The sequence below is a fragment of the Diplodia corticola genome (assembly GCF_001883845.1).
Source record: "Diplodia corticola strain CBS 112549 chromosome Unknown scaffold1, whole genome shotgun sequence".
Taxonomy (NCBI): domain Eukaryota; kingdom Fungi; phylum Ascomycota; class Dothideomycetes; order Botryosphaeriales; family Botryosphaeriaceae; genus Diplodia; species Diplodia corticola.
Genome location: NW_017971480.1, coordinates 562,414 through 588,401, shown reverse-complemented (window position 1 = coordinate 588,401; position 25,988 = coordinate 562,414). Strand labels below are relative to the sequence as shown.

The 25,988-nt window shown below is 57.9% G+C and overlaps 9 protein-coding genes across 9 annotated transcripts; 4 read left to right on the top strand and 5 right to left on the bottom strand.

The window, feature by feature from the left end:
* Positions 1-925: 925 nt before the first annotated feature.
* Positions 926-2,519, top strand: BKCO1_1000174 (methyltransferase domain-containing protein; the record flags this gene model as incomplete). The annotated part of the gene is made up of 7 exons (XM_020269542.1): positions 926-1,030; positions 1,088-1,128; positions 1,190-1,269; positions 1,325-1,347; positions 1,396-1,414; positions 1,462-1,569; positions 1,627-2,519. The coding sequence occupies 7 exons, from the start codon at positions 926-928 to the stop codon at positions 2,517-2,519; spliced, it is 1,269 nt and encodes a 422-aa protein (XP_020135030.1).
* Positions 2,520-4,078: 1,559 nt separating this feature from the next.
* Positions 4,079-5,373, top strand: BKCO1_1000173 (inositol monophosphatase 3-like; the record flags this gene model as incomplete). The annotated part of the gene is made up of 2 exons (XM_020269541.1): positions 4,079-4,202; positions 4,271-5,373. The coding sequence occupies 2 exons, from the start codon at positions 4,079-4,081 to the stop codon at positions 5,371-5,373; spliced, it is 1,227 nt and encodes a 408-aa protein (XP_020135033.1).
* Positions 5,374-5,926: 553 nt separating this feature from the next.
* BKCO1_1000172 (ubiquitin-protein ligase) lies at positions 5,927-8,842 on the bottom strand (the record flags this gene model as incomplete). Its single annotated transcript, XM_020269540.1, has 2 exons — positions 5,927-8,389; positions 8,477-8,842. 2 exons carry the CDS (start codon positions 8,840-8,842, stop codon positions 5,927-5,929), a joined length of 2,829 nt encoding a protein of 942 aa, XP_020135032.1.
* An 803-nt stretch (positions 8,843-9,645) lies between these two features.
* On the bottom strand, positions 9,646-10,401 carry BKCO1_1000171 (o-methyltransferase family 3; the record flags this gene model as incomplete). Its single annotated transcript, XM_020269539.1, has 1 exon — positions 9,646-10,401. One exon carries the CDS (start codon positions 10,399-10,401, stop codon positions 9,646-9,648), a length of 756 nt encoding a protein of 251 aa, XP_020135035.1.
* Positions 10,402-11,335: 934 nt separating this feature from the next.
* BKCO1_1000170 (serine threonine-protein phosphatase pp2a catalytic subunit) lies at positions 11,336-12,611 on the top strand (the record flags this gene model as incomplete). The annotated part of the gene is made up of 6 exons (XM_020269538.1): positions 11,336-11,497; positions 11,580-11,621; positions 11,674-11,779; positions 11,829-12,362; positions 12,416-12,488; positions 12,539-12,611. The coding sequence occupies 6 exons, from the start codon at positions 11,336-11,338 to the stop codon at positions 12,609-12,611; spliced, it is 990 nt and encodes a 329-aa protein (XP_020135034.1).
* Positions 12,612-17,077: 4,466 nt separating this feature from the next.
* On the bottom strand, positions 17,078-17,895 carry BKCO1_1000169 (ras-like protein; the record flags this gene model as incomplete). The annotated part of the gene is made up of 4 exons (XM_020269536.1): positions 17,078-17,310; positions 17,377-17,652; positions 17,709-17,823; positions 17,884-17,895. The coding sequence occupies 4 exons, from the start codon at positions 17,893-17,895 to the stop codon at positions 17,078-17,080; spliced, it is 636 nt and encodes a 211-aa protein (XP_020135396.1).
* A 1,212-nt stretch (positions 17,896-19,107) lies between these two features.
* On the bottom strand, positions 19,108-20,229 carry BKCO1_1000168 (molybdopterin binding domain protein; the record flags this gene model as incomplete). Its single annotated transcript, XM_020269535.1, has 3 exons — positions 19,108-19,744; positions 19,799-19,965; positions 20,023-20,229. The coding sequence occupies 3 exons, from the start codon at positions 20,227-20,229 to the stop codon at positions 19,108-19,110; spliced, it is 1,011 nt and encodes a 336-aa protein (XP_020135397.1).
* Positions 20,230-20,523: 294 nt separating this feature from the next.
* BKCO1_1000167 (gmf family protein) lies at positions 20,524-21,265 on the top strand (the record flags this gene model as incomplete). The annotated part of the gene is made up of 4 exons (XM_020269534.1): positions 20,524-20,526; positions 20,600-20,702; positions 20,832-20,962; positions 21,074-21,265. 4 exons carry the CDS (start codon positions 20,524-20,526, stop codon positions 21,263-21,265), a joined length of 429 nt encoding a protein of 142 aa, XP_020135404.1.
* A 2,088-nt stretch (positions 21,266-23,353) lies between these two features.
* Positions 23,354-25,381, bottom strand: BKCO1_1000166 (sugar transporter; the record flags this gene model as incomplete). The annotated part of the gene is made up of 3 exons (XM_020269533.1): positions 23,354-23,705; positions 23,771-25,204; positions 25,272-25,381. The coding sequence occupies 3 exons, from the start codon at positions 25,379-25,381 to the stop codon at positions 23,354-23,356; spliced, it is 1,896 nt and encodes a 631-aa protein (XP_020135405.1).
* Between the last annotated feature and the right edge of the window lie 607 nt (positions 25,382-25,988).

Here is a 25,988-nt window from a genome sequence, read left to right as displayed (position 1 = left end):
ATGAGGCTCGAGCGCTCGAAGCCCTGGCAGCTCCCGGCGGCTGGCGCTTGCTACCACAACTCCAGGGTCCACGTGGTGGCCACGGCCTCAGAAAGCGCCTCATTCGGCGTGGGATCCGGACGACGTCGAGATGAAACAGGCGCGTGCGTGTTGGGTGCAAGGCGTGTGCATGTGTGCATGTGTACAGTGTACAGTGTACTGTGTACTGTGTACAGCAGCGGGCGTGAAGGAGCAAGCTGGCAGCGTGCGAGAGCGACGACAGTCGTCCGGGGCCCCGATTGGACGGGGGTTTGACAGGATCCGCGCTGGCATGCTCAGAGGGCGCCAACGAGAAGGCCGACGAGGGCATTCGGTTCGCCGCCTCGGGCACGCCGAGCCCGATGGGCGCGGAGGTGCGGGCATGGCATGACGGAGGCTGAGCAGTGGCGGAGGGTGAGGCGGTGCGGTGCGGCTGTCGCGCCAGCGTTGCCAGCGGCTTGACACGGCATCCATCTTGGCTGCGACGACGTCACGCTCGCTGCCAACGCAGGAACAGGTGGCAGCATGGCCGGGCGTCATGATGCATGGCGGCTGCGGCGATGCTGAGGGAGGCAGACGCGGGAAGCTCCATGGTGTCCGTGACGGCGCGGGCCAATTTCGCGCGCGCGGCCCGATGGCTCAACGGCGTCGTGTTCTCGGCTGGTGTTCTGGGCTCGGGGAACTGCCCACTGCTGGCGGCACGCGGCCTTTGCTCCCCCATCCACGCTGCAAAGGCAAAGTGGGGCCTCGTATGGCCTGGCACCTGGTCAGCCGGCGAGCGCGCAGCACCACCTCCGCCTGCCGAACTGCGGAACTGCGGAACTGCGGAACTGCGAAACTGCGACGCCCAGCTGGCAGCATTATTATTATTTCCTGTTAGGTGTTGCAGCGCTGGAACGGTTGAACTATGTCGGCCCAGCCCGCGTACGACCAGGCGACCGACCAGGCGACCGCAGCGCCGGTGCCGCCGCCACCCGCGTCCTGCATCATCGGCGAACAGCTGTCGGTCGACGTAAGTCCTCGCAAACGATGCGTCGTCGCAGCGTGCTGACGCGCAGTGCCCCTGCAGTCGCAGGACGGCGACTCTGGCGTTGCCGACCTCCCGGGCTCGTGGGTGCATCGCCTCGTCGCTTCCCCGGATCGATGCTGACTGACCCTGCCGCTGCCCCAGCACCAGCACCTCTCTGTCCTCGCGCATCACCGACTACCGCTACGAGCATGGCCGCCGCTATCATGCCATCGAAGACGGCGGTCCGTACACCCTGCGCTGCGCCTGCCTTTTTCCGCTGCTGATGCTCCAGTGCAGGCTATGCGCTGCCGAATGACGACGTACCTGCTTCTTCCTGCTCCCTTGCAACCCATGCTGACTCGTGACAGGAAGAGGTTGATCGCTTGAGTACGCAGATCGCCCCCACACCGACGCGCCTCTACTGACCCTGTCAGATCTCCAGCACCGAGTCTGGGACATTGCCCTCGGTGGCAGGCACCATGTTGTCCCGTTGGACCTTGGTTCCGTTCGCCATGTGCTCGACATCGGCTGCGGCACCGGCGGTAGTCTCCTGTCTCCTCTGCATCAGCCTACTTGCTCGTGCTGACGACGCCTTGCAGCCTGGTGTATTGAAGTCGCCGACGCCCACCCTCATCTTCACGTGACGGGCACTGATCTCTCCCCCATCCAGCCCCACAATGTGCCTCCCAATTGCGAGTTTCTCGTCGACGATGCCAATGCCGATTGGACGTATGAGCAACGTTTTGATTACATCCACACACGCACTGTGCTGCTGGGCATCAAGGACTGGAACAAGCTGATGCAGCAGTCCTTCCAGAACCTGCATCCGGGCGGATGGGTTGAGTTCCAAGAATTCCACATTCCCATCGGTTGTGATGACGGCAGCGCTGGGCCGGATTCAGCCGTCACGAGATGGAGTCACGCTGTCCATGAGGCACTCAAGAATCTGGGGATTGACTCCATGGCCACTTCGAGCTTTGGAGAGCTCTTGGGAAAACATGGCTATGAGTCGATTGGAGAGACGCACACCAAATTCCCCATTGGCCCGTGGGCGAAAGGAAGAAAAGAAAAAACCATGGGCACACTGTTCCAGAAGGATATTGCAGGCAACCTACTAGGCATCTCGGTGAAGATACTGACCAGCGGTCTCGGTTGGACCCAAGAAGAAGTAGAAAAACTCGTCATTGAGGCAAAGAACGACCTCTACAATCCTCAGGTTGGTGTCACTCCTGCTTGTGCCGTGAAGTTGGCTCTCACACCGCCCAGATCCACAGCTATTTCCCCATCGACATCCACTGGGCGCGCCGGCCTGCTGAAAAGCCCGGAGTCTGTGGTGCCTAAGCATGTCAACGCAGAGGCAGCACTCTTGCTACCAGGCCAGGAGAGAAAGGGGACTTTTCCCCAACTCAGCGAACGAGCTTTACGAAATACCGTGATCATCGTCTTCCGACCTTCTTCGAGGATTTCTGTCCTTTTGCCACCTGTCGAGTAGAAAGTTTTCGGGTTTCCTTCCTTTCCCGGTGGGATGATGGATCTTCCAGTCGGGTCAGAAATGTTTCCGGGGATTATTGCACTCCAAGTGCGGCCAACCTAAACTTCTCGAGCATCATGTCATTCGCTCCCACGTGGTTTCTATTTTCCGAGCCCATAAGTATTCAATTAAATTTCCGATGGTCCGTGTCACTGGTGCGGCGCAAACGAGAACCAATGAGGTTGCAGAAACGCCTTGTTGGAGACGTCTCTCACCCCTCTTCGCATAGTGCTTGCGGGCAATGGACTTCACGGTGGGTTTGCGAGAGATCCGAGCGCCAGGTTACGATAAAGGGTATGTCGATCGCGACCGTGCATTGCTTGCATCCGCCAGGTACCCATGCAACACGTCGGCCACTCCGCAGACCATCAGCCTGTGCTCTCCGATTCGCCAACAACTTACTTCAAATCTAAAACATCTCCGTACTTCGCCACCTCGCGTCGAATGAACAATGAGCGGGGAAGGCCTATCTGCTTGTCAGCAATACGATGGATTGAGGTGGCGTGAAGTCGTTAGCGCCATCGAGCCATAACAGCACTCTTAACTCAAAGAAATCATATCTTGCTTCATGCGAATGTAAGCAATCTATACAATGCTGCGCATGAGGGTCTTTAGCTACCATCGACGACCGTCGATGACGCGTCATCACGGACTCTCAAAGCTTAACGAACCTAGGTTCTCCCCTCCGAAACTTAACTTTCCAACTCCTGCAACAGGATTCTCCATAGTCCTCACCAGACGTCATTGTGGTATCTCTGCGAAACATTGGTTTAACCTTCTTTACGAGTCTGCACAAGTCATTGTGCAGCACCGCCATATTTTCCGCCCTCAGCTCCCGCACCGAGGTAAGGGAGAAAAATCAACTCCCTGATAAAAAGGATTTTCTATTTATTCTTTCACTAGAAACCGACTGAAGGTTGTTGCCTGGCATTATTGTCAGATGGTGGCCAGCAATAATGTAGGGGGCGCTTGATCTGTAGGTTCGACGCTGATCCTTGTGCTCGCAATGCTCATGCATTAGATAAGCTGAACCTGAACCGTTTGTATTCTGTGCTTTCTTGCATGTACGCTAGCAGTTGCATGTCTCTTGCGATTGGTCCCATCTATTCGGTCACCTGCTGGTTTCTTACTGCTCAACCTTGTGCTCATATGCGGTGAGATTCCAACGCAGCTCCAATTTCCATGATGCCATGTCAGATTATTGGGCCTTTTTCAAACACGATGACTCGCATGCAAGAGTGGAGCGTTGTCTGGTTGGACACATAGAACATGATCATCAAGGCGAATGCGGGGTTCAGCTCACCGGAAGGACCAGATAGATAACATTGTCACGTCATCATGCCTCGCGCGAGTACGAAAGACAACCGCATAAGAGCGCTCCTTCACACTTTATAGAGCTGTGACTCCCTCTCGACCTCGCCCGAGTCTTCAGGGCAGTTTGCCTGTGTTTGGATTTGTTTCAGTAACCCCCGCAAGCCTCGAACCTCTAGGTCGAAGTCCCCCAGCCGACCTCTCTCAAAATGTCTCTCTCCGCCTCCGAACTGCTAGCGATACGTGACTTCCTCGTCACAGTGGCCAGAGAAGCAGGCGATGTCATCACCTCCGCGAAGTTCCCTCCAGCGGACTTCACAGCCAGGAAATCGAGTACGTCCAGCGAGATGTGGAAAGCAATAGCAGGAGTATATTCCGAAAGAGAAAGGAACCAAAACCAGGCAGAGCTGATTCAAGAACCACGCACGAATCGCCCGACATTCCAGCCACCACGGACATCGTCAGCGACACGGACAAAGCGGTCGAGAACCTCATCGCCACGCGCCTGATCGCCAAGTACCCAGAGTACGACTTCATCGGCGAAGATGCAGATCAGGGCGCGGCGGCGCCTGCATCCACCGCCGCCGCCGCCGCCGCCGCCGCCCTCACCCCGGCGCCCACCTGGATCGTCGACCCCATCGACGGCGCCGCCAACCTCGTCCGCGGCCTGCCCGAAGTCTGCGTCTCCCTCGCCCTCGTCGTCGCCAAGCAGCCCGCCGTCGGCGTCGTCTACAACCCCTTCCACCGCGACCTCTTCACCGCCGTCGCCGCCGCCGGCCGCGGCCACGCCTTCCACCAACACCCGGCCCTCAACGGCGGCGAGCCCCAGCGACTAGCAGTGCCGGGCCCCCTCCTCCGCACGAACCCCCCGCCGCCGCACGGCCTCCGCAACGCCCACGTCGGCGTCGACCAGCTTTTTATTGGCGGGGGCAGCAGCAGCAGCAGCAGCGATGAATTAGACAGCAACGCCAACCTCCTCCCCCTCGACCCCTCCTCCTCCCTCTCCGCCGCCGGCGCCCTCCTCCGCGTCACGAACTGCACCTCCGAATCCATCTGCCGCGTCGCCGCCGGCCAGCTCGACTGCCACTGCTGGTGGCGGCGGCGGCGGCGGCGGCAGCAGCAGCAGCAGCAGCGCGGCCACGAGCAGCACATCATCGACGTGGTGCCGGCTGCGGCGTGGTGCGTGCTGCGCGAGGCGGGCGGCGTCATCGTCGTCGAGGGCGACGGCGACGGCGACGGTGGCGGTGGCCTGCAGCAACAACAGTCTGGCAGTTGGGATCCGTCGATCGTGCGGGATGAGTACCGGCGGTGTCTGGCTGTGAGGCCGATGGCGAGGGCGACGCGGGAAGAGGGAGAGGAAGAGGAAGAAGAGGAGGAGGAGGAGGAGGAAAACGCAGAGTTGAGCGCACGGGGGGGAGGCAGAGGAAGAGTTTCGTCTGGGCAGAGGGAGTTGGTGGACGAGTTTTGGGGGTTGGTTGGCGAGCGGACGTCGGTGTATATATAGGGCCCCGCCGCCGCCATCGTTTTGAACGTGGATAGAGGAGCTTGCTTTTCGTTTGTATGTTTATGGATGAAATAAACGCCACGCGTCTGTTAGGGGATGCTTAGAGGATGGTAGTAGGCAGTTGGTGCATAGAAAGCTGAATTATACAAAGCAAACCACATCTTCACATAGGGTCTTCAAACAATGCCTGTCACTTTTTTTCCGGTCGTGAAGGCGCGAAGGTAATGTTGAACCGTTGTATGGCGCGCTGTTTAGCTTTTGTTCGCAACCAGCGGCGTAGCACAGCAATGTTTAAAGTTGATCAGCTCGGATGGTTATGTCAAAGGCAGAGTTCGGCCAACAGGCAACACAACAATGCAATCCCGGTCACTTGGCTTTTCAGCGTGATCTCGTCTATGTTACATATAGCCTGGTTATGAAGACAATGGAAAAGACCCATCCAAACCCAACAACGCCCACCCATACTCCAACAGTCATTGCAGACTCCTCTCCGTCCCTCGGTTGAAGTATGAGTGCATCGCGAATGGAAAGTCGTCGGGAGCAAGAGGGGAGATTAAGGGACGAAGAGCTTAGAATACGCAGCGACGTCCGAGCGGCAGCAGACGCAAGAGTCGAAGTTCCTGGTCGCGAGCCCGACTCTGCAGTCGTCGCAAAGACTGAGGCACCCACACGGCCATACTAAAATCGTGCGCGGACTGGCCTGACAGACGACACACTGAGGTCCACCGGAGCCCATGCCGTCGGCACCAGTGGCCCAAGTGTCCGCGCCGGAAGAGCTGCTGTGCTGTTGTGCCGCCGCGTTGCGTCTTTCCAGGATGTAGTGTTCAAGCGCGCGTTCTTCCTCCTCGGGAGTCATGGCCGAGTACGCATGCCCGGGACGGTAGCGTGATGTGAGGATGCGACCACGGTGTTGCTCAACCGCTTTCCGATATTGCGAGCGCGTCATGATACGGCTGCTGCGGAGATGACTGGCGAGCAGCTGCGCTTCGGTTCTGTCCTCGTCTGTCTGGGGGTCAAGAAGGCGCGCCAGTAGGGCCGGATCCAGCGAGGCATCCTCGAATGAAGGCGTCTCTCCCCTGTCAGCGTGAGGATCCCTCTGAGTTGGCGTGCGCCGGCCGTCTTCATCGGCTATATCGGACCAGTCCTCTTCGCCAGTGGCTGTTGACATGGAAATGAAACTCGTGGTATCGTCGTTTTCAGACTGATCGGATGGGAGTGTGTAGTCGCCGCTCGAGTCAACGTCTCCCCACCATCCACCGTTCTTCCACCAAGAGTACAGGTTGGAGCTGAGTGACTCCTCAGTGACCTCCTCGCCAAAAAAGGTCTTGCCGTTCTGTTCAAGTCGCCTTCTGGTCTCCATTTCCACATCAACATTCGCGTCCGCCGGCAAAGTAAGTCTGCCTTCCGGCGAGAGATACCAAAACTCCAGCTCTCGAGAACGCAATCCGGCCGCCATTTGGCTGATCCTCGAAGGCTTCGTTCCCGAAGGCCTCTGGTTCACACCTGCAAGCTTCAGCAGCCACTGCGGCCGCCGAGTTATCCTCAGCTTGCCCATGACTGAAAGCAGGACGCGCGCCTGGATGGCCAAAACCAGCCGGTGGATGCCTTTGGCAAATTCGTAAGTCATGATCCAACGCCCACGCCGCTGCAACAGACCCACTCCGTTATCCCTCCCGGCGGCCCTGGCCTCGGGCAGGCTTTTCTGCCCGCGCGTTTTACGCTCGCGGGCATATCCTGAACGAAGGCCAGTAACAGTTTCTGGTACGTCTCTCGCCTTGACTCCCTCGGCGACGAAATCTTCGCGCAGTTCAGCAGGGATTCCATCAATGGTGCGTTGAACCATGGCCCTGCGCGCCACCAATTCTTCGATCCTCTTGCTCTCCAGCCAGGTCATCTCGCTGACGCGGATGGGAGTCCCCTCATTGAGGAAAACGGCTTCGCTTGCCGCCGTGAGAACGGTGAAGCCAATCTTTAGAAGCGCAGTGTAGAAGTCGTCCGACCAACTGACGCTGATCGGCGTACTTCCAGAGAAATGGACGTTGGCTTGCAGGTTTCCGTATGCAGTCCTGAACCTCTCCTTCAGTGTCAGGGTCTGCTCGGCTCCGGAGGGGAGGTTCATGGCCGTGACTACTAAAGCCAGCCCGTAAATGATTGCACAGGCGAGTAGGCCAAGCATAATCAAGAGATGGGGGATGAAGCCGACGAGACAGACGGTCGGGATGCGGAGTATTCCAAGGTCATGGGGAATGGACCCAATCATGCCCGTCATTCGCAGGAAGGTCCATACGAAGACGACCATATAGGCGACACCCCAGACACCCGTGTTGACAAGTCTGAAGCGGGTCCTCAGCCCAAGCACAGCGAGGAAGTTGCTGCTCAAGTGGCTCAAGCTTGATACGATAGCCATGACAAGAACTTCGGGTGCGACGTTGAGAACTTGAAGGAGCATGCCACGCGTCAATTTCAAGGTTGTGCCGTCGGTCCTGGTCACGGTGGCAGTCGAGTTGCCAAGGTCGAAAGGTTTCATCAACATGGCTTCAGCTTCTGAGAATGCCAACGAGTGTTCGAACAAGGTCATGCCCGTCTCCGGCATGGGCTGACGGCCTTGGAGGGCGCATGACATGGTTTCGATGAATTGACTCAAGCAAAGGCTCAAGAGAAGAGGCCAGAGACGTGCAAGAGATCCGTTGAGTGACAGGAACTCGCCTTCAGAGTGCCCCATGTTCACAGCCCGGCATGATGCCATGTCATCCTCCCAATAGAGTATGTTCGAACTGACTTTGTAAAGCAAGCCGCCCTCGCCCGCCATATCAACAGCAAGGGGTTGCTTTGCGTCGTTGTAGCGCAGTCGCGACCATTCGGGGGAGGTTTGGCAACGAAGAGCTTGGAGCAAGCATTGAGTCTGGTAGATCAACGTCACGATTGGGGCGAGGTAGACGGCGAGGCGAACATGCCAGCGGAAGTTCAAGGGGATGCGGGACGAGGCGTAGAATTGGGTGCGATTCAGTAGAATAGCCTGTACATGGCGTGTTAGAGCTTCAGCAGCGAACTACCCGAGTCGGACTGGACTGGATCTCGGCTGCAGTGTGCAAGATGGGCATACCACGGTGAAGGTAGCAAGAGCCCACCTCGAAGTGAGGTAGCTGAAGATGCCGCCGATCTTGCCAAGGTTCCAGATGTAGTCCAGGTTGAACAGGCCGTCGGCAGCGTCGGCAGCTTCGCCGCTGGTGGCAGCAGCGGCTGCTGAAGCGGCGGCACCGGGCACGGCAGCGATGGAGCTCTGTATGAACTTGCCGGCGGCAGATGTGATGTTGTTGGTGACGTTGGCACCGCCGGATCCCGTCGCCTCGGCAATGACGGTGCCGCTGTTCATGACCTTGCCCAGGATGCCGTCCAGCTGTTCCAGCGGGTTCATGACCAGCTGGCGTGCGGCGGTGGCTGCCTGGGGGATCGCGCGGAGGTAATCCATAGCGGCGGGGGAGCGGCGGGGGAGCGGCGAAGTAGTGTTCAGACGGTTGTCTCAGCGGGCAGTAAGTGGGAGCGGAGCATCCGGGGTCGGACAGCCAGCACCAGGCGGAGCGATGCTAGGCAAAGGAGCGGCGCATGTCCAACGGGAGAGATGCAAGCGCTGGCGGCGTTGGCGAGAGAGCGAGTGAAAGAACGAAAACGGCTCTTCAGCGCAGCAGCATTGCGACGTCCGCTGCTGGAAGGCGTGGTTCCCGGAGCGCTGGACAAGCCCGCAGCATCCGCCGCGCGACTCCTGGCCGTTTATGTCATTGCCGGGGTTTACCCGCTCAGAGCGCAGCCGCTGGCTTGCTGCAAAAGCATTCCTGGGTGGGTGGGCAACGAAGAAGAGAATTCCCACTACATCCCGCATGTGTGCCCGGAAGATATGGTACAATGTGCCTTTTTCTCTTTTGATTCAGTCTCTCCTGGCATTAGAGCATGATCGATCAGAAAGAGCGCTTGTTGGCACTTTAGTCTCTTGTGACTTGGTGGCTCCCGGACAATCCCGTAGCTACAAACGACCAGAGATCTGACCATATATCTAGTCGCCAACGGACGTCAAAGCGGGCGGCATGCAGAAGGCCACTATGAAACACGACGAGCTATTATGCGAGGACGCAGCTGAGACTTCGAATCTACAATCATTTCGGCCTTCACAGGTTTGGTAAAATGCCAGCTGGCAGAGTGAGAGATTGTGTTCGGTACTTTCATTAATCGTTAATTCGTCTCAGGATCAGCTATGTGTTCTAAATGGCCATCTTCAGTTCAAGCCTGCTTGTTCTTGAGATACTCCAAGATATCGTCCCGAACAGCAGCTATGAGGAACCCGTCATAAGACTTTTCGCCCACCGTCTGCAGCACCATGGCGTCGACCCGTTCGTCTTGTCCTACCTTCTCGACGAGGAGCCTGGAACCCTTAACCCTGCTGTCGTTCTTGGCATACTCCGGATCAACAAGGGAGCCCTGTCTGACGACGTTGTCTACGATCAGGCAGGCGCCAGGGACCGACATGTTGGCGGCGTAATCAAAGTACGTCCAGTTGTTTTCCTTGTCGGCATCGATGAAAGCAAGGCCGAAGCGTTCTCTTTTCCCTTGGTTGACTTCCTCGACAAGCTTGGCCATGACATCCGAGCCGCTACCGACGATGACTTCAACCCGGTCATCGACGCCGGCATACTTCAAGTTCTCGCGAGCCACGGCGGCATGGTGTTCGTCGACCTCGATGGTTGTGACCTTGATATCCGGGCTGGCGTGGGCGAACCAAATGGAGCTGTATCCGCCCAAAGTGCCGACTTCGACAACGTGCTTGACTCTCAGCAGCCGGGCCTGCAGCATGAGGAACTTGCCCTGTGGGCGAGAGACGGAAATATCGGGCAGTCCCTTGGCTTGCGAGTTCTTTCCGGCATGATCGAGGGCTGCAGTCAACGAAGGCTTGAGGCGCGCATCGAGGTGAGAGCAAGTGTAGCTGTCGACAGGGTTCCACGAGCCGAAGGAGCCATAAGCAAACTTGCCGCCGGACATGTTGGCTGTGTAGCGTCTAGCCGAAGGGTGGGGTGGTAAAGACGATGGAGATGTGTGAGCTTCTGCGATGGGAATCAGCGCAGAGTCCAGGATTTATACCCGTGCTGCGAGGCAGCAGCGTGTCCTGGCTGTCCGCGGGGTTAGGCTTCGGTATCGGACATGTCGCAATCGCAGCACTAGAGGGTGGAGCGGCATCGGCGTGCTGGCCTACGTCCTAAGTCCGAGTGGAGGCGGGGAGGCAGAAACCCAAGCCCGAGCCCGCGCCCACATCCCGCCTGGTGTTGAGCGCTGCGAGCATATCTTGGAGCCTAGATTCTGACCAGGGTTCTGGCCCTGCATGCTGCCCTAACGCGCTACTGTCGGCCATTGGACAGGTGGGAGCGCAGTTCCACAGGGCAGGTCGCTGTGGCAGGCTGCGGTGGCAATGGCGGGGCTAGACGGTCGCCGCATCGGCGAGGGCAGCGCGGTGCGCAGGTCGGAGAGCCGAGCAAGGGCAGGCGGCTAGGGTGGAAGGGCGGGTGGTGGTGCAGGTCGCCCTTGGGTTTGGATCTTTGCTGCGGCGGCGCGCCGGAAAATCGTTGCGGCGGCTCATCTGGGCTTGGCAGGCAAGCGTGATTTGCGTCGCGCTCCAAACAGACAAGCCTGGGCGCTGCACGCACGCCGACACCACGCCCGCCGCTCCCCTCGACCTCATCCCAAGGCCCGCCCCGACTCGAGATACCCCAGCTCTTCCAAGAGCCCGCTTGCCTCCCACCCCAAACGCCCTGCCGCCGCCTCTAGCCGCCTCTTTTGCCTCCCCCCACGTGCCCCTCCCGAAACACCAGCTCGAGCTGGACGTCATTTCTTCCTAATCCGGGCTGCGACTGCAACCCGCTCGCGACCAGCTCTTCTTCAAAGACGCCCACATCTCGCACTCCCCCCGCACCCCACGATCATGGATACCAACATGGAGGACGTCGGAAAGCTGCCCGAGCCCAGCCAGCTGTCCTCCCTCAAGTCCGAGCCCACCACCATCCCCACGCTGGATGGCTGGATCGAAAACCTGATGAGCTGCAAGCAGCTCAAGGAGGAGGACGTCCAGCGACTTTGTGACAAGGTACCCCAAGTCTTTGAGCCGCTCAAGCCCGCCCGCCCGCCGTCGGGCGCGCATCCGACAGGAGCTGACGTGGTGCGTCCAGGCCCGTGAGGTGCTTCAGGAAGAGTCCAACGTCCAGCCCGTGGTAAGTGACTGCTGCGCTCAGAGCCCGCGCCCAATTACTCATCCCGCTCCAGAAATGCCCCGTTACTGTGTGCGGCGACATCCACGGCCAGTTCCACGACTTGATGGAGCTGTTCAAGATCGGAGGCCCCAACCCCGACACCAACTACTTGTTCATGGGTACGCATCCCGTCGCTTGCAGCCCGTTGCTCGATGCTCATTGATGCAGGCGACTACGTCGACCGTGGCTACTTCTCCGTTGAGACGGTGACGCTCCTCGTTGCCCTCAAGATCCGCTACCCCCAACGCATCACCATCCTGCGTGGCAACCACGAGTCCCGCCAGATCACCCAGGTCTACGGCTTCTACGACGAGTGCTTGCGCAAGTACGGCAACGCCAATGTCTGGAAGTACTTCACCGACCTCTTTGACTACCTCCCCCTCACCGCTCTCATCGACGGCCAGATCTTCTGTCTCCACGGCGGTCTCTCTCCTAGCATTGACACGCTTGACAACATCCGCGCACTGGACAGGATACAAGAGGTGCCCCACGAGGGTCCCATGTGCGACCTTCTCTGGTCCGACCCCGATGACAGGTGTGGCTGGGGAATCTCGCCCAGAGGTGCGGGTTACACCTTCGGCCAGGATATCTCGGAAGCGTTCAACCACAACAACGGCCTCACGCTCGTGGCACGCGCCCATCAGCTGGTTATGGAGGGGTACAACTGGTCCCAGGATAGGAACGTGGTGACCATCTTCTCAGGTACGGTATCCATGGCGGCATTAGCGAGCGCGGTCATGCTAACTTGGATACAGCACCCAACTACTGCTACAGGTGCGGCAATCAGGCCGCCATCATGGAGATTGATGAGCATCTGAAGTATACCTTGTAAGTACTCCTCTCTGCGCTCGGCAACGCTCTTCCTGACGTCTTCACAGCCTGCAGTTCGACCCGTGCCCGAGAGCTGGCGAGCCGATGGTGTCACGCAGGACGCCGGACTACTTCCTCTAGTTCAGCGCCGTTGCTTATACGAGTAGAAAAAGCGTTCGGGAAAGCGCATTTTTCATTACGAAGAAATTACACCACTTTCTTGCATGCATGGCACCCTCACGGTTACAATTGGTAGACTGTACATACGCATCCGGCAGCCTATCAAAGAATCAGCGAACACGAATGGCGGAGCGGTAACGGGATTGCGTCCGCCTTCTAAAGAGACGCTAATATTGATTTCCTTTGGTCCTTCGTATTTGTCTCGGTCATGTCTGGTTTTATGCCGTGCCAGTTCTGAGGACGCAGCGTGGTCATTGTCGAGATTCGCGTGACGAATGGATTGTACCCGGCTCGTGCGAATAAGTGCATTCTGCAGGACGGTAAGGGTACTCATGCAAGGGCAAGGTGCAGCAACGCCGGCGCCGCTTTGGCCCCGCCCTCGGACCCCTGTCATTTCCCGTCAAGCTTAAAATCTTAATGCTGCTTGAGTAACGGCACTTCATGGTCTTGAAAGCTGGAAGCTTGTGTGCTGTGGAAGCACCCCCGTGCCGATACAGCCTTGTTTGCTAGTTATCTGTTTGACGTCATTGCGTTCTTCCCACGCTTTCTCAGTTGTCAATTGTGAGTGTCGAGGGGGTGTGCCTTACGGTGCTGCCCCCACAGCCTAATACTGATGGTATGACTAGCCCAATGTTGCGTCTCGGGCATCATTTCCGACTTGTTGTCCCGAGAAAGCCACAGCGGGTTGTCGGAACCGACTAGGTCACGATGTAAGCCCGATTTATGTCTACTTGCTGGAACACCATACTTCCTCAATAGCCATGACAATGCTACTCTTAGCAGTCGACTTTGGGGCGTGGTGACGATGGTAGTGACGATCATAGTTTGGCGTTGATTACCGGTTTTTGTAACAATCAACGGAGAACGAACAATGGGATATCGTTGAACTTCCTTCCTTGGCTTTACTGTTTGGCTGTTCCTTGCTTTCCCGTCTCTTCCCTCCCCCCTGAGCGTCTAGAGCGAAGTTCCCTCAACAACGCTAGAAGTTCATGTTCTCCGCTCGCCATGTTGCTATTGGTTTCATCAGGATCTACATACCCACGACGACGACGATGATGATGACGGTTATGGAGATGAAGCTCGTGTTCGTTCGAACAAAGTTTGACTGGCGAAGCTTGCTTGATGTGCATCCAACGGCTGCTTACCTCTAACGAGCAGAGAGAGTGTGTGTGCTATCAAATGGGCTTCATGGATTAAATTCTATGGTCGTTGGTAAAAGTCTAGACTGCACAGCCATCAACGGCTAAGGGAACCACTTCTCCCATAAACTACACAACCAGCTCTGGAGGTACAATTCATTGGTGGAAAATACTACGTAACGAAGAAACTACTTTTGATCCACGACAATGTCGTTTACTGAGGTACGAAACATTTTCACTTCCTAATTTCTCTTCGTCTTTTCCATCTTCAAGATGTTTTTGAAGCGAAGTTTGATACTACAAGCCGCCCCTTGAAGGAGTGTCTCTTTCAATCTCTCGTAATGCCAGCTCTATGGACGACAAGGCAGTGACCTTATGTATAATCCTACGGGTACCGTATGCGCTTGAAGGAAGTGTCCAATAGGCAATGGCTATCTCTCCAATACTATACAGGCCATGTGAAATCTTAAATTCCACATTACAAAGTAGAAAGCACTATGAGTTCCGTCTGGTCCGCAATCACTCATGAGCGGCCCCGCAATGATTGACGCCAACGGATAGGCCACGGCATTCCCTCGCACCTGAGCTGCATTAGCACACTCGAGCTCTATTGGATGGCTGCAACTCCGGCTCGGCGGTAACCGCGCGGTAGGCAGAAGGAAAAGGCCAACGGGCAGCGGGGCCAGCCACACTAGTTACTGCTGGCGCCGGCTGTTTGTGCAACCACACCAAAACGGCCCCGGAAACGGTTCCTTACCTGACGTCAAGCGCCAGACGCCACGGTGCCGGCCCAAAGCCGCCATGCGGGCGCCACCGCAGGACCCGACCCATCATTATCATGCAGAAACAACTGTCTCGCTCCGCTTTGGCTTACCGGATCCGCGGGACCACCGGTCTCTCTTTCTCGCCGTCGCGATGCATACTGGCTGCCTTGTCGCGCGCGAAGAGCAGCCCAAATGTCGAACAAGCGCTCAGATCATGCTGAAGAACAATCCTCATTGGCCAAACCAAACCACAGTCACCCGTTTGCTGGCCAAGACGTCGACTGGGTTAGCGAAAAAAAAAAAAAACAAAGCGCGCAGCAATCCGTCGCCGCTAACGCCGTTGTGTTCTCCACAAACCGTTGTCCGCAAACGGTCGAAACGGCATGAAGCACAGGGCTCTTGCAAACGCCACCGTGCTTCCTCTATCTTCTTCTCGTTCTTCCCCCTCCCCCCCCTCCCCATCTTCTCGGGTCTCTGTGGGGCGGCAGACTGTTGCATCAGCGGGCTTCGTGGATGAAGGGTCCGCAGCGTTGTCTACGCGACCTCGTCGAGAGCAAGGTCAGAGATATTGTGAGAGCGAGACACAGACCAACAACGGGAAAAGGGAGTGGAAAACAAGATTGACCGAGCCAAGATTGCAAAGACAATCACTTGCTTCCCTTGCCGAGCAAGAAAAAAGACAAAAAAGAAAAAAGGGCACATCAAGGTGGTCTGTCTGCTTTGGATCTTGAGGGGCCAAACGGCCAATCCCCCCTCTCTCCGTCCTTCCGGCAAGAAGAGGCCCCACGCAGGGTGAAACTCGGGTCGGCGTGTGCCTTTGGCTGCGCACGAGTGTCTGTGTGCCAAGTCACCGGAAGTTCGAAGAGAGGAGTGCGCTGGCAAAACAGCCGAACAACCGGAGCCCCGATAGCATGACCACCCCGGCGTAGATTGTTGCGCGTTTCGGCGGCTGAAGGATGGGAAGGAAAGGAGAAGGGTGCGCTCCGTGGCCGGGTCTCGTGACGAAAGGGGAGGGGGCACGCCCCGTCAAACACGCCACTTTTGTTTTCCGCCCTCTTGCTCGTCCACTTGGGCGGACGGGAAAGGAGAGGCACAGAGGGCAGGTTGTGTCGGAAGAAAAAATAAACAACGGCTGCGTGTACGAGCCTATGACGCAAGCAGGCGCGTTGCCGACGACGTCGAAGCTGCTGAGACCGTGGACCCGCCGTTGAGACCCGCACGGTGCCTCGGGAAGATGGCCGAATAAGCAAGTCGACCCGATGGAAGATGGAAGCGCAGGGGGAACGGCAGACGAACAAAAAGAAACTTCTTCGGCCGCTCCTCACGAGAGATGGACAGGGACGAAGGAAGAGGGCGCAACTAGCGGCCTCCGTCGGCGCTAGCCACCAGCCTGCACGATTGGTCCCTGGCCGTTTGGTTTGATTCTTCAATTGAGCACTAGTCTAGCATAACGGTGGACGATATGGTTGTGCGGTAGCGACCGAAAGCACACACTACGTACAGGCAACTATCAAGGAAAACCACCTTATCAAACGGCCCCAGATGGTACAACATCAAACTCCCACAATTTCGAGCGAGACTGGGCGCCAATCCCACACACCCATGACTTGAGAGGAAAGCGTTTGAGGGAATATGCTTTGATGGGGAATACAACAACGCTCGCAACTCTGCGTGTGCCTTTGCTTGTGTGTGTGTGTGTGTGTGTGTGTGTGTGTGTGTGTGTGTGTGTGTGTGTGTGGCGAACGACGTGCTTTTTCGAGCTCCCAAGGAAAGAGGAAATAACAAGAAACAAGGAAATCTGAACTCCGTCATCCCAGCCGTGCTAATGGAGAGAACCTGGCATCGCTTGTTCCTGCGTGAGCGGGTCGACATGTCGCCTTTCGACGCTGCTTGCAGCGTTGAGGCGGCCGTTGGTCGTCGTTGGCCGTGAGTCCATGCCTTCTCTCCTCCTCCCCTTCAACGACAATTGGCGCAGCAACTCCCAGAGCGAGGGGATACATTGGTGCCGGGGAGTCAGGAAGACAGGGGAAAACAAAAAAAAAGTAGACAGAAAAGGAAGCAGGAGCCACATAAGAAACCCGCTTGTGGACGAAGAAAAATGACTAATGGGCTTGCTAAGCCGTAGTTTGGCATTGAAGCCTGGTCCAAAAGGATTAGAGACAAGCGGGTGAAGAAGAAAAAAAAAAGAGTAACAGAGGTAAGGGAAATAAAAACCATTCGTAATCCCTTCCATCCGTACCAAGGTAAAAAAAAGTTAAACTGCCAATAAGAGTGTTGTCAAAAGGGGATTTTCGCTCGTCTCTTCTCCTCCCAACCGTGCTCCGGGCAGAAAATCGAACAAAAAGGTAGTAGTGCTTGGAAAAGCATGCATCCATGACCCTGTGGCGGCTACCACATCATTAAATCTCCCCGGCGGCAGCCAATGCAAAAAAAGGATATTGTTCACCTGCCCCAACTCTTTCACCCCAAATCAAACCAAACTGGCGGTGCGACGTGATGACGGCGCTTCGCGGACAGGCCGTTATTACATGACAGTGCAGCAGCAGCCTTTGCTCTCCGCCTCACCGTCCATCTCCATCTTGCCCGACGGGCCGTTACCCCCAGCGGCAGGGGCGCCTGAGCCGTACGACGACATTTCCCTGTTGTATCTCCTGATCTCCCTGACGAGGTCGTAGAAAGCATTGTCGACGTTGATGCGGGATTTCGCCGACGTCTCAACGAACTTGCACCCGAATTGCTTCGCCAAGTTTTGACCCTCTGGTAATAGCGGTGACGATCAGCGCTCGGGCCCCCCCTTTGGGCGAGAAGACTTGGGGGACTAACCTTGTGTCGAAACCTGCCTCTCCGCCTCCAAATCGCACTTGTTGCCGACAACGATGATGGGGAAGTAGTCCTTGTCCTTGACACGCAGAATCTGCTGCTGGAACGTCATGATTTCTTCAAACGACTGCCGCGAGGTTATCGAGTAGACGAGCAGGAAGCCCTCGCCGGTCCGCATGTACTGCTCGCGCATCGCCGAGTACTCCTCCTGGCCGGCGGTATCGAGCACATCGAGCAGGGCAACCTCCTCGTCAACGACGCACTGCTTGCGGTACGAGTCTGCGGGCCGGGCGTCAGTCACAAAGGCGGCGGGCCGGGCCAGGGGGCGGACGCACCTTCAATGGTCGGGTCGTACTCGTCGACGAAGTGGCTCTGGATCAGCTGGATGGTCAAGCAGGATTTACCCACGCCTCCGCCGCCGACCACTACCAGCTTGTATTCTCGGAGAAACTGCGTCGGGGTCAGCCATTGGGGTCGCTTGCACGTCAGGGGGGGCTCGCGGCGGCGCACCTTGGAGGCCATCGTGTGTGCTGGGGGGGATGGAGGAACGCGGTGGTGCGGACTCCGGGCGCCTGTTTCGCTAAAGGGCTGGCTGCGGCTCGGGGGAGGAGAGCGCTAAACAAAAGAGCGGAAGGAGGGCGACACGAGGAGCTTGCGCTGCTGCGGCACGTGGCGGGACTCTGGGGGGGTCGCGCTGGGCGGCGGTGGTGGTGTGCGTGGAGAGAGCACGGAGAGGGTGATGGGAGGGAGTGGATGGCGGCGGTGGTGTTGGACGGGAGGTGGTCGAGCTCGGGGGGTCTTTGTCGATGTTCTCTGATTGATGGCCCGGGCCTACACCGCAGCCCAGTGCTTCGCTTTTCCCTCCCAGAGCGACTCGGCAAGCTGCGCTCCAATTCGATAAGAGACACCACCCCTCAGCGCCAGGGTTCAGGCACGGCGCGCCTCGCAGCGCAGCAGGCATAACCGCCCGCCGCCCGCAGCAGAGTGCTGCGCAGTCTGCGCCCGCCAGCCCGCCAGCCCGCCAGCCCGCCCGCCATTGCCCTGCCACCGCGCTGCCGCCGCGCTGCCACCGCGCTGCCCTCGGCCAGCGCCCAAGCCTGGCGGCCCTCGCCTGCGCACGCCTCGCGCCAGCCCGCCACGCGGGAAAAGCAATCTCTCGCTGCCAGGCATGTCCGACGCACCTGGCACCCACTCACCCACTGCTGCCAGCGCTAGCCCGCGCCCGCGCCCCGGCGCTCGCCCGATCGCCGTCGCCAGCCATTGCTGCGCGCTCGCCTGCCGCCTGCCCGGTTCGCGCCGCACTGCTGGCAGAGTTGTGCGGAGCCCGCGCCAGAGTGCAGGTCACGTTGGGCTATCTGCATGCGCGCTACGCTGCAGTATGCCGCCCGCATCACGCCCAGGGACATCCTCGTTGGCACTGGAGACCAAACCCTCCGCGCTGCGTTACCTAATGCCCGCTGCTCTTATCGACGCGCGCTGCACCCTCCGCGCCCACGCGCGACGAAGCTTCGCTGCTCCGCCGTCTTCCCATTCGCACGGGGCGTGCCCGACGAGGGAACGCTGGGAACGCTGGTCTGGCACGCCTGTCGCTTGGCGCTGCGCCGTCCGGGGTCGTGCGCGGGCGCCCTGTCACACCTTCTCGAACAAATGGCAATTCTCCTAGAAGCAGCCTTACGGCGCCAGAAATCCATTCGTAATCACCCCGTCCGTCATCTCACGCGCACTCGGCGCCCTCTAGCTGCCTGCCGGCCTGGTCGCCTCGCTCTCCGGCCCGTCGTCCTCGCCCTCGACCGACACCCGCTTGCCCTGCACCTCCTTCTCGACCTCGGGCACCAGGCTCTCCATGTACGCCCGGTCGCGTCCCACGAGCGTCACCGAGTTGTGCGCCTTGCCCCACCGGGGATAAGAGCCGACCTTGACGCCCCTCGGCTCCACTCGCTGCGCCAGCTCCGTCAGGAACGGCGCGACTGCGCTCTCCGCCATTGGCGTGGAGATGATGATCCTATACACGCCCTTGCCTTCCGGGTCCGTCAGCCGCGGCAGCAGTAGCGGCTTCAGCGACTCAAGTAGTTTCTCAAACAGCCTCGGGACCCCGGGCAGGATGTGAATGTTTCCGTTGACCACGCTGATGGGCACCCACAGCGAGTCGTCCACAAACACGGCCTGCTCGCCCAGGTCCTTGCTCTCGTCGATGGGCAGTTCCACCATGCGCTTCTTCGCCGTAAGCGCCGGCGAGGGCACATCCCAGCTGAAGTTCGGCTGCGAGGGATGCGGCTTCGACAGCCGTTTCATGCGCTCGAATGCTTCTTCATGCAGCACCAGCGGGAGCCCGAAGGCCTTGGCTATCGATTGGTACGTGATGTCGTCGTGCCTGCGCGCCGTTAGCCTTTCAACAGCACCATGTCTGTTTCTTCAAGCTACCCACGTCGGGCCTATGCCGCCAGAGGTGACCACAAAGTCATAGTTCGTGGACATGCGCCGGGCGGCCTCGATGATCTCGTCCTCGTCGTCGGCGATGACTTCGATGCGCTTGAGTGCGATGCCCAGCTTGAAGCAGTATTTGGCCAAGTAGGCCGAGTTGGTGTCGACCGTCTGCACAGCGTCGTCTCAGCAGCGCTCAGCGGACGCCCAGTGCAAAGTGATGCTCACCTTGCCTCCGAGCACCTCGTCTCCGATGATGAGACACGCCGCCGTGTGGATCATGCTCTTGCCCTGCGCGTTCGTCGCAGCCATGGCTGATGACGTCTGTATCTGGCTCACGAGGCCGGTCTTCGGAGGGGCAGCTGCGGAGCGGTGCGCGTAGCTGGGGAGCGGGCGGGTGAGGTGTCGCGCAAGCTGGTTCAAGCGTCCGAACATGGATTGGGAGCAGCGGCGTGCGGTGCAAAGGGCGACGTCTCGCGGAATCCAGCGGCTACAGGTCTGGCTCTCAGGCGCGATGCTCCAGTAGGTACCCACGCACACGCGCTGGCGGGCGCGCGGCGAGTCAGGCTGTGGGCCGCCCCGCATCGGCGCCGGAGCGCGTCACCACCACCACCAAAGCTGCCCCTCGAGGCTTGACCTCTTCCCCGACGTCAGCGCCAGCCCTACCGCACCACCCGCAGCTCCCCCCCTTTCTGCTCGAGGCTTGTCCCGCCAGAAACAGGCAACACCATGGTCAGTGGCATATCATGATCTCCTTGTCCAAGCGGCACTGATCTCGCTTACACGACGCGCCGTTCACCAACAGTCCTCCGAAGCTCGCCTCTTCACCTTCTCGCCCGAGACCAAGGAAAAGCTGCGCAAGTTCCGCCTCGGCACTTCGCGCGCAAAGGACCCCCAAGCTGTCATCTGTACGCAAGCTTCGCCGTTCTCCTGAGCCCGAGAGCTCCTGCCCTCCTCTCCTATTCTGACCCCTGCTGCCCCACCGCGGCGCACGACGACCCTCGCTGAGACATGGATCTTTCCTCTCCCGCACGCAGACCAGATCGACAAGAAGACGCTCGAGATCCACCAGTCGGACAATGAGGTCTACACCAATCTGCAGGACATTGCCGACGAGCTGCCTGACAACACGCCGCGCTTCGTGCTGCTCAGCTATCCCATGACTCTTGTGAGACCTCCCGCTCTACTCGCTCTTATCGCACGCCTTATCGATATGGCCACCTGGGGGCCCCGAAGCTGTCAGCGACTTGGCGACTGACGTAATTCTGTCCAACTTCAGGAATCCGGCCGTCTCTCCGTCCCATACGTTATGATCTACCACCTGCCCACAACCTGCAACTCGGAAATGAAGATGCTCTACGCCAGCGCTAAGGAGCTGATGCGCAACACGGCGGAGGTCAATCGCATCATTGAGATTTCTGATGCCGAAGAGCTTGAAAACATCGAGAAGCAGCTTCAGAACGACGCGTGATTCATGTCCGATATGACGGAGGTGCGGATTGAGTTAGGTAATTACCATGCTGAGGAGATCTACAAGCACATCGGAAATGCTAGAAGGAAGACCGGGGGTGTTGGGACTTCATATAGGGTCCGAGCACCGAACGCACAAGCATTTGATGAGCATATGCGGCGCCGATTTCCGGTTGAGCTGATAGACCACGAGTCATTTGGTGGATTCGAAGCTTCCAATTGCGTGTGGATTTCGGCATTTGAGCATTTTCCTCATCGGGCGGCTCTAGTAGGTTCGTCGGCTGGGAGGGAACTGTTTGCCAGGTCTGAGCAACGGCGCCCATGACATTTTGCGAGCAGCGTTGGATACGAGTCTCTAATACTACGTATATCAAGTGATGAATGAGCGCTCGAGTCATCTGCTTCCCTGGGCCAATAGTGTCCTATCTGAATTGCTAGCGCCTCTCAGATACGCGGCTGGAGTCTATCGCGCCTCCTTGGCCATGTGGTGCCGCGGCCTCTAATTTCTCTCGCCTCCTCACGCCCCTCGCGGCACACGAGTCAGGGGCTCTGGTACGGTCAATTTTTTTTTTCTAGCGGAGGTTCTGGAAAAGCTTAAAAGATGGCTCGGGGCTCGGGCTTCTCCAGCCAAATGAGCTCAAGCGGTCCCTGCTTTGTTTTTACTTTCCTTTGGCGCCGTCATGCGAACGAACGGCAGTGGCAAACCCCCATCTGCCCCAAAAGCACTGCTTGTGAATCCAAGCTCCAGCAGTAGTAAATGCACAGCGAGTTGCAACATGACTCGACCCACCTACATCTAACTCATGCGTGTAGTGGAACCTTATATGCGGATGTATTTGTATAGCTTCAACACCTGCATCTGCGGCCAGATATTCGCCTCGAGGCTAATAAGGTGTCAGGGAAGCGGGCGGGGGATGCCCTCCCATAACACAGTAGGCTTGACTTGCCTAGGGTCAAGGTGGAAATAAGAAGAAGACGGGCTGGTGGCACGCACTCCTCCGCCAGCTGGTCCCATGTCACAAAGCGCGCATAGTTGTGTTCTTGAAGCATGGCTTCTACCTCCCAAAGATCCCCTTGCGTGATCGTTCGCTGGCGGCCTCTTTCATCCTGTGTTGTTTTGTTGTGATACGTGCGTGAATCGTCGTAAAGAACCGATTCGCCCTCGATGATTGAAGCCACCCATCACAGACAAAGGATCCATGAACAACGCCTCACTAAACCAACCTCATCGTACAACAATGGCACACACTCAAGCGCCATGCACAAGCAGAAAGTCGAATGCTGCTTGCCGCCCCATACGGTCGCACTCAATACATACACACCGAAACTTTCGCCGACCCATGAACAACGACACAATCAGCCACCACAATGCTCAAGTGTCAGGGTGATACGCATTTGGACATGCTCAGGAAAGCCAGGATCCAAGCAGCTGTCAGATATAGTGATCATCTGCAGCAGCTTCGCAGCAAGCGTGTCATTGAGTAGATGGTATGAGGCTGGAGTTTAACACCGGAGATGGGACTTGGGGATGATATTTGATGCTGGGTTGGTGTGGATTTTCGACGAGGCAGTCACACCCCGACGCAACCAGCTGCATCTTGCCGCGCCCTGTTGAGGCAGTAGTCGCGATATTGCGCTGAGGCGAAATAGAATGGCCAGTTTATACTTACGCGCTAGACCCAGTTGAGGACCCGGGGGTTTTCCGGCTCTCATTTAGCATGAACGTAATCCCCCAGCGACATCACCACCACTCAACGAAAGCGTTGCTGTAACCATCGTTTTGGTGTGCACAGCTATCACGACACACTTGATCACAACAGGTTCATTCAGAAGCCCGTGCTCGTTGAAAGTCGACTAGAATTATCTAAACTACGTTTTCCATTCCCCGTGCGCTCGAGCAGAGGGCCGGGCAATGGTATATGCTCATAAAGTCATTGCAGACGTTCCTCGTAAGAGACAGTCCATGTTTTGCTCTCAGACGCACCGAAAAAGATGGTCTACCATCTGTGGATATCACACCGCCTCTCTACCGAGCATTCTGAACCCCCCCACCCAAGTAATCCATAAAGGGCACTTTCACCCGCACCACCTAGTTGCTCACGCTCTTGCTCCTTGCCTGATCGCTAGCCAAGTGCGCGTCGAATTGGTACAAGGGCTCAAGCGTGGCGTTCTTGTTGAGCAGGACCCAGCGCTTGATGAAGTATGGCAGAGTCTTGGTAATCTGGTAGCTCATGTGCTTGCGGGTTGGAACGCCGAAGACGTAATCGAGCTCTTCCAGCGTGCGTTGCTTGGTCTCAGGTACCCACAGGAATATCATGACAAGCGCTGTGAGGTTGAGGCCGGCGTAGAAGCCGAAGGCACCGGTGACGGACATGACGGCGAGCATGCGCGGGAAGGTGATTGACAGGATGGCGGCCCAGAAGAGGCAGGTTGCGACGGCCCTGGACAAGGAATATCGTCAGCGAATACCGTTTTGGGTAGTGGTACGATTAGTGGAAAAACTCACCAGGACATGCCAACCTCACGGTGGGACAAGGGGAAGACCTCCGCCGAGTACGTGAATGGCACCGGGCCTTCTCCAGGCGAGTAGAACGCGGCAAAGAGAAAAACGAACATTGCTACTAGGCCTAGGTGCGCTGGGCTGCTGGCCGGAATCAGGAAGCACAGGCCAGCCGCGAGCAGCGTCCACGCCATCTGCGGGAATGTGAACAGCAGCAGGTTACGTCTGCCGAAAGTATCAATCGTCCATAGGGCCGGGAAGGCAAAAACAAAGTTGGTTAGGCCGAAGCCCCAGGAGGCGAGAAGAGCCTCCAAGCGGCTGGCCCCAGCAGCTTTAAAGACCGTGGAACTGTAGAAAGCAATAATGTTGATACCGCACATCTGCTGGGCAAGCATGACGACAAACGAGGCGAGCGTAGCGCGGCGGACGCGTGGGATGGTGAAGAGCTCAATGAAGCGGGTGACGTAGTTGGACTTGCCGATGATATCGGACTCGACCGACAGCTGGGCATGCACGTAGTAGAGGTCGCGGGCGGCCTGGAGAGGAGTATTACGCAGGCGGCACAGGCTCTGATACGCTTTAGCATAGCGGCCCTTCTTCATCAGCCAACGAGGAGACTCGGGGCAGAAGTAAATGCCGACAACGAGTGGCACCGCAGGGATGAAGGCGCTGCCCAACTGCAGACGCCAGGCAATGGCGCCGGTATTGTAGACCGCCAGATTTGCGCAGAAGCCGAGGAAGATACCGAACGCAGTCCACATCTGCCAAGACATGACGAGACCGCCACGGATGGCGGCGGGCACATTCTCCGCGGCATAGATTGGAACGGTCGAGGCCTTGGACCCCATGCCAATACCCAGGAGCAGACGAGTGACGAACAGCTGAGGCCAGGTTTGAGAGCAGCCGGAGCCGATGACAGAAAGGAAACAGAAAATCGCCGAGAAGAAGATGGTACCACGACGACCGAAGTAGTTGTTGAGCGGGTCACTCAACCAACAGCCCAAGAACGCCGACGCTAGGTATGGTGCGGCGTTAATGATACCGACCAACCAGAGGTTGGTGGCGTAGTCGGGGTTTGGAATCGTCTCAGCATCGTCCAGGTACTCGGCATCAGAAATGCCAAAGGCTACCGGGAACGAGAGGTTGGCGCCGTTGGAGCCCGTCTGATCCCAGCCTTGGACAGCCGCCCCAACAGAACAGAGGATGACAGTGAAGTACAGAGCCTTCGGCTGGCGCCACTTGTGCGTCACCTCGTTGCGAAGAGCTTCGAGCTCGTCCGAGGACATGCCCTCCACGGATTCGAATTCGGCCGGGTCCTGAGCTACGAGCGCGCCGCGCTGCAGCAGGGCGAGCCTGTCGGTCATGTCATGTTCTTTGGCAAATTCTTCGACCTGGTAGAGAAGCGTCTCTTTGGGGATACCGGCAAGCGGGTTCTTGATCCTTTGTACAGGTACGTCAGCAACGTCACTTCGCCTGCGTATAAGGTATTTGATTGTCCGGAGCTTACTTGGCCTCGATATTGCTGTTAAGGTTGACATCGTCGGAAGCCTTCTCGGTGGCGTCGATGTGCTCGGTGGCCGACTTCTCGCCATTCATCTTGCTGTCGATGTCCAACATGGCGGGTGACTAGTGGGAAGTGGCGACGTGGATGGCGGCGGCACTGGGTATGGTGTCTCGTCTTCCAGGTATTGTTCAGGGTGGGCCTGACAATGGTGTGTGTGTGTGGGTGCGTGAGACTTTGGCGAGCGAGAACGGGAGAAAAGAGATTTGTTTCTGCACGGAGGTGGATTGAGCAAACAAAGAAGGAGACCACGTGCTTCTGCCTCAAAGAACACTTGCTCGGTGAAAGGCAAGCGTGTGTGAGAGGAGAGAGGCTTCCCCGTCGTCAGCTCGGAGACCACGAAGTGAAGAGGAGCACGACTTCAACCAGGGCGTGCTGACGAGCCTGGCATAAATACCCGTCGCACCACACGGTACAGAGGACATGGGCATGGTTACATGGGGCGGGAATGGCTTATCGCAAGGATTCCATGGCGTCTCAACGCAGCTGGCTGGCTGTCTAACCCGGAGCGGAGTGTGCGTTACGGCAAATCTGGTGCGTATGGCCGGGTGCTGGCAGCTCGGGCCTTGGGAGTCTCAAGTGATTGACGTCCGGATTGGCCGTATCTGGGCTGGGCCCTCGCTCGCAGGATCAAGAGCAAAGGGCGAGGGCACGCGGGAGAGC